The sequence below is a fragment of the Carlito syrichta genome, unplaced genomic scaffold (assembly GCF_000164805.1).
Source record: "Carlito syrichta isolate Samal-C Ts95f unplaced genomic scaffold, Tarsius_syrichta-2.0.1 Scaffold270148, whole genome shotgun sequence".
Classification (NCBI taxonomy): domain Eukaryota; kingdom Metazoa; phylum Chordata; class Mammalia; order Primates; family Tarsiidae; genus Carlito; species Carlito syrichta.
In genome coordinates this window covers 1,948-8,612 of record NW_007214244.1, presented here as the reverse complement: position 1 = coordinate 8,612, position 6,665 = coordinate 1,948, and the positions used below count along the sequence as shown (strand labels likewise).

The window sequence follows — 6,665 nt, the reverse complement described above, 5'->3', positions numbered from 1 at the left end:
ACTTTACCTAAATGTCTTACATGAAGATCATGCTACCTTCACAATGGGCAGGAATTAACCCTATTAAAAAATAAAGCTCTGATTCCCAATTCATATTGAAGCTTAATATAGTAGAGCCTTACTCTGTGGCTAGCTAATTTGGTAACTGAACAGCATGACTCTCTTTTCTGTGCAATGAATGTTACGAACTTCCCCTGTGAGGAAGATTAGTTATCTCCAGTTATCTGACACACAGCCCCTGTTTCCAATCACTGGCCTTCCACCGGTCCATCTACCACGTGGTTTCTACATTGCTTCGGTTTTTCCTGGGAAACAAGATACTCGTGTCCACTATTATTCTTTCCCATCTGGGTCCTGTTGGGCTTCTGGTATAGGATTCCTCTGGCTCACAGAGTCTGAGAAGGAGACTGCAGCATTTTATTTGAACTTCTTCAACTTTAGACACCCACTGTTCCCTCTGCCCTCTCACACATGCGTTCCAGAATTCGGTGAATACTGGTGAAACTGGGTCTGTCTGCAGGCAGCTTGCTCCAACACAGACGCATTAGATTGTACAGCTCTAGCGGGCAGTTCTCAGGGCAGGAGAGGATGTTGCCATCTCGCACGTAGTAAATGACCTCTTCGTGGGCCATGCCATAATAGGGCTGCAGGCCGTAGGAGAAGATCTCCCAGAGGACCACGCCGTAGGCCCACACATCAGACTCAGTGGTGTAGCGATTGTAGAAAATGGACTCCGGTGGCATCCAACGGATAGGAATAGCATCGTTTTCATTAGCTTTGTAGTAGTCTGCTGAGTAGATGTTCCTGGAGAGGCCAAAGTCAGCAATTTTCACCACCATGTTCTCGCCCACCAGGCAGTTCCTGGTGGCTAAATCTCGGTGGACAAACTTGCGCTCTGAAAGGTAAGCCATGCCCGCTGCCACCTGCCTGGCAATGCAGAGCTGCTCAGCACAAGAGAGGGGTGGGGGTCCAGGGCTGGAGACCTGAGCTCTCATGGACAAGTCGCTGTGACTGAGGCTGCACACGGTGTGAGGTGACATGCTGCGGAGGAACTCGTTGAGATCTCCATAGGCCATGTATTCAAAGAGCAGGCACATAGGCTTTCCGACAGCACACACACCTAAAAACAACAAGAACATCCCGTTAGCCTTGGTTTCTACAATGACACATGGGAAGAGCACTACAAAAGCGAATGATGGGATCAGAAAATACCAACCTCCGGTTTTTTATTGACAGCACCATTGTGGAACCCTGACCCCATTTCTTTGTCTAAACATCTCTTATTTACCTTTTAAGATTCAGCTTATTTATGCTTTCCCTAGGGAGTCTCAGTTCCTGACCTTTCCAGTATAGAAGGAAAACCTAACGATACTGGAAGGGTCAGGAACTGAGGCATCCCAGAGAGAGTGAAGTAACCACCATCCTAGTTTATAATCATTTGCTTGTTTGAGGTTTCTTTCTAATATTTCAACACTTTGAAAGGAGAGAGTATATCTTTTTTTCTTTAAATTACCCACACCTGCCATGTGTCTGGCAGAGTAGGTTTGTTCAATGAATTTATGAACGAATACTTGCGCTGAGTATGTAATATGTGCTCTGTGTTTTTGTTTATTTCTCTGAAGAATGATAATAAAGAAGATGTAGAAAGTTTTACAAGAATAACAAAAATAATCTAAAATTCTTAGAGGAAGTATTTTGTAAAGCACATTTTAAAATTTAGGTTTTACAATGTTCATTTTCTAAAAAACAGTTAATATAGAGTCATGACAGAAGAACATTTGCAAATCTTAAAATCTTGATATATTTGAGGGCAACTAGAATATTGGAATATTAGATCAGATAGGCACAATTTCACATCACCATATATGTAGATTATTAGAGCTTTTTTTTAGGCAAAAGTTAGAAGTCTGTTTGAAAAAGAGTAGAAATAAGGAATGCTGTAATCTTGGCTTATTTATTTTGGCATTAATTCCAGAGATTTTAGCAATCAGCATATGCTTATGTATGAAAAAGAAAATTAAATGTCAACAGGGTTGTATACCTCCCATAATCTCATCCCATAAGTTTCTTCTATGGAATTCTCACTGGATCATCTTTATGATTTACCTGTCTTAACAACTGCTTTACCATTGTTATACTGCTTGAATTGATTTAAAAATAATTTCTTATTTTAGAAAAAAATATGACAACATATTTCTCTGAGAAATAAAAAATTGAACTGAGTTTATTTAATGAAAATTTCTACTTTTGTTACAGAAAATATATGAAAGATTTCTACTTAATGATAATTATGAACAATTATATATACATGTATATTTATCACTTATAATTATATATGTAATATATATGTATACTTAAGAGCTTGAAATGTTGTATACATTGTAATAGCTCTAACCTAGCTCTTAGTTGGGACTTCAAAGTGGAACGAAAGTCTTGAGGGAAGGAGTGTGTTTTATTTACCCTTGTAACCTCAGGCTTAATAACACATGACTCACCATGGGGTTATGGCTCACTTTGTTGATGGATGAATGGATGAATGGTAGGATAGATGGATAAATAGGTAGATAGATGGATGAATGGATTTAAAGATGAATGAGTATATGGATTCACGAATTTAAAGATAGATGAATGGATTTAAAGATAGATGGTCATAAAAAAAAGTCTTATGCCTAGTCCAAGACATAAACCTTTATTGTGGCATTTCCCACACATCATCTTACCTCATTGTTCTACAGTTTCCTCAACTGCTTTATATTGGGTAAGAGTCTATAATTTCTAATGCTTACTCTTATTCTAAAATGCTAAATATCTCTGTATTTGTATTCATTTCTCCAAATTTATGACTGTAAAATCATTATACACTAGGATTCTAATGAAATCAGTTTTAAGATAAAAATATATTCAGTAAGTGCCTCATTTCAAATGCATGAAACAAAGCACATTCATTTTATTGGTAGTGAATTTCATGGATTTTCCCAATTCCCCTTCTTTCCACCATTGTCATCTTATTTAAATGTGTTATTTTCCAAGAAACTATGAGAGTAGCGGAGTCACATGCGTGAATGATTACTGCTTACATATACTCAAATAAAAACAGACTCTATGCTTCTAGGATATTGAAATGGAATTTTAGATACAGCATTTAACAAATGGCTATAGAAGTTTGAGTTCTTGTTGAACAATAAAAATGAGCAAAAACCCTGAGTAGTGATGTATAAGCATGCTATCACAGTAATCATAAATTTGCAAATTGTACATAGCTTGAATCAATACCAGGAATTCAGAATATTGTAAAATTGCAAATACTTATATATGACTGCAGAGTCAACGTTTTAAGAAATGTTGAAATGAAAATATATGTATGTTTGTTTAATGAAATATTTATTGAATGCCTACGTTGTGCTAGGAGTTGTTAGAGAAATTCTTGATTTTAATATTCTTGTAATTTATTTTCAATATCTTGACCTCTCAGTTACTTGGCTTCCTTTCCTATGACCTTTACCCAGTGTAAGCCCTCAGTCTCATTGTATACCCTTGACTTTGTCATTTCGTGTGTCTGTATACCTCCCATAATCTCATCCCATTTGTTGGTCACTATCTTCCTTCCTTTTCTACCCTAGTTAACTTCCTCTAGTGTCCTAACTCCAAAAACCCTTTGACCCCACTGGAACTTTTAATTCATTAATCCTATCCCCTTTTCATGATCTCTTGTCCCCTCATGTTTTTCTTTTTTCCTTACATAGCTTAAATTCCTTCAGCAATCATAATAGCCAATCCTTTATATGCACCCTTATTCTTTGCCCCAATTTGGCTTTATTTAACTTATGTGGCAAAATGTTAATTCTGATTAAATTCAACTCTACATTAAGTGACCTACACCCCCATGGTGGTATTTGGATGAAAACAAAACTGTGATAACCAGTCTCATGTTAAATTCATAAGCCCTAACGTCAAGTGACTTCTTAATACACTTGCCAATCACACTGTATTTCTCTAGTCCATTTTATGTTTTATTTTCCTAGATGGCCATTTCTTTCTTCTCAAATCCTCAATTTCTCTTCTCTCATCCTTACTCTCAGATGATAATCTTTATTCTTAGTTCACAGAGAAAGCCACATCACTCAGAAAAGACCTTCTACAATCTCCCACCAACATCTATGCCCATTTTCTCTTATTGCTATGACTGATCTGGACATTCTCTTAACAAAGGCCAGTCCCTCCAATGACGCCTGGATCCCATTCCCTCTCTTCCTACTCAAAGACATTGCTTCTGCTATGTGCCATTCTCTTTCATCAATTTTTCTTTGTTTACAAATATGCTGTTACTTTCACATTGAAAGTGTGCTTCTTTTTCCACCTTTCAGTCCCAAAACACATTGCTCATATTTTCCAGTTTTTCTCCTCCTATTTTTTTAGCTCACTTACATTGACTCTTGTACCCAACATTCCTCAGAAACTTAACTTATCAGGGATACCAGTGAACCTCCACGTTTCCAAATCCAAGGTCTTTTTATAGTCCTTCTTTCATTTGACTTATTGTGTGTAACATGCTCACTGTCAACGCTTAGATAATACTACATTTGGCTTCCAGGACATCACAAGTTCCTACTTGTTCCTTTTCAAGTTCCTACTTGTTCCCTTTCAGCATATTTTGCTTGCTCATATATTTTTTTCCTCACCCTAAGTGTTGGAATGCTGCAAGGATTGGTCCTTGGACCTCCTCTTTTCGACCATTCTTTTCCCATGCTTTGGTGTCTTGCCGGTCTCAGGACTTTACATATTCCATATGCTCGAAGAGCCTCTAATTTATATTTATAACCATGTCATCTTTTCTGAACTCTAGGCCTCTATATTTACCTGTTTCCTTAACTCCATCTGGATGTTGAATAAAAACTTCAAACAAATATGTTTTAAAGTGAATTCCTACTCTCTTCACTGAAGAAACCTGCTCCTCCAGAGACTTCCTCAACTCAGTCAATGACACCTCCATTCTTTCAACTGCACAGCCAAAGATCTTAGCACCATCTTTGACTCTTCTATTTTGTAAATTTCACATTTGGTCTGCCAGCAAATTATTTGTCTCTGCCTCTGAATTACACATAAAATATAACCACTTCTCGTTATCCTCACTATCACCACCTGGGCCATGCCAACATCTTCTCTTTCTGCATTTTTGCAATACCTGTTTACCGTCTCCCTGCTTTCATTGCTTAACTTCAGACTATGCTCAAGAAAGCAGCCAGAGAAAATTGGAAAAATGTGAGTTATGTCATGTCATTTCTTGACTGAACCTCTCCATTTGCTTCCCATTTTGCTCAGAGTAAAAGCCAGTTTTTAATAAGGCCTGAGAGGATCTGCCCATTACCTCTCAGATCTCATCTTTTACAACTTTTTCCTCTTTTACTCGGCTCCAGCCACACTCATTTCTTTGTTCTTTCTCAAGCATGCCATACATGCTCTTGTTGCAGAACCTTTGCAAACAAGTGCTTTTCTTTCTTCTTGGAATGTTCTTTCCCAAGATATCCACATTGCTATTCCTTTTCCTCTGCCAGGTTATATTTTCATGGAAGTCTCTAAAATTTTTAGTTCACACTACAAAAACTTTTCTACTTTGATTTTTAAAACAGTCTTTAGAACTCAGTATTTAGTATACTATATTTTTGTGTTATTTTTATTATCTGTCTTTCCCAAAAGAATGTAAAATCCATGAGCAGAAGGATTTTTAAAAAGTTTTGTTCATCATTGATAATTAAAACAAACTAAATATTTGTTGAATTTATGAATACTTGAATAAGCGGGAATTAAACAATGAACCCAAAAGGATTTGCGTTCCTGCCTTCATAACATTCCAATAAGGAAAGAAAGAGAAAAAACAAAATAAACAAGTAAAAATACTTAGTCTATTCAACATTGATAAATTTTATGATGAAGAAACGATGTCAATGAAAGAGTCTTTGCTATAGCAACATATTAAACACTTTAGTAATAGTAAGGAGGCAACAAAGACAGAGAAAATCTGAAGTGATGAATCCATTAAGCAATGAATGTCCTATGGGTTGGGATAGATCTGGGTGAAGAGGCTAAGCTTAGAGGGGAACAGAAACATCTCCCTGAACAAGAAATAAAGGAAAAAACATAAATAAGTGAAGTATAAAGGAAGAAAAAAACTTGGAAAACTACTGTTTTCTGGTGAAATAAATATCTTCATTTGTATTTTCATACCTAAGAGTTTCACAATGTTAGGGTTGTCAAATTCTGCCATGAGGGCTGCCTCCCTCTGAAAGTCTGCTTGCATATCTGCTGAGGCTTCTTCTTTGAGCATCTTTACTGCCACCATTGTAAAAGGTTCGTAGGGAAGTAAGCCCGGAGCCCTGAGAGGTAAATTTATTGAAAAAAACCAAAAAACAAAAGATCAGGAACATCATACATACACACCTGCAGTATATTTACCCACATTTATGCACATCCCTCCATCATGTAGCCTTTCCCAGAGCCTTTTTCAAATGGAGATGACATATTTTAAACTACTTGACTCCAATTAATAAAAATCACTGGTGTTATTTTCAGCTATTTCAAACAGGTTTTAAAAAGTACATTATTTATAAATTACGGAAATTCTAAAGTGCACAAACCCAATGGGATTATCATTGTCATTATAACCTCTT

General features: G+C 36.7%; 1 protein-coding gene across 1 annotated transcript; it reads right to left on the bottom strand.

The window, feature by feature from the left end:
• Window positions 1-428: 428 nt before the first annotated feature.
• LOC103254110 (muscle, skeletal receptor tyrosine-protein kinase-like) lies at window positions 429-6,367 on the bottom strand. The gene is made up of 2 exons (XM_008052265.1): window positions 6,223-6,367; window positions 429-1,120 (listed from the first exon to the last, which is right to left on the bottom strand). The coding sequence occupies exons 1-2, from the start codon at window positions 6,335-6,337 to the stop codon at window positions 438-440; spliced, it is 798 nt and encodes a 265-aa protein (XP_008050456.1). The 5' UTR covers window positions 6,338-6,367; the 3' UTR covers window positions 429-437.
• Between the last annotated feature and the right edge of the window lie 298 nt (window positions 6,368-6,665).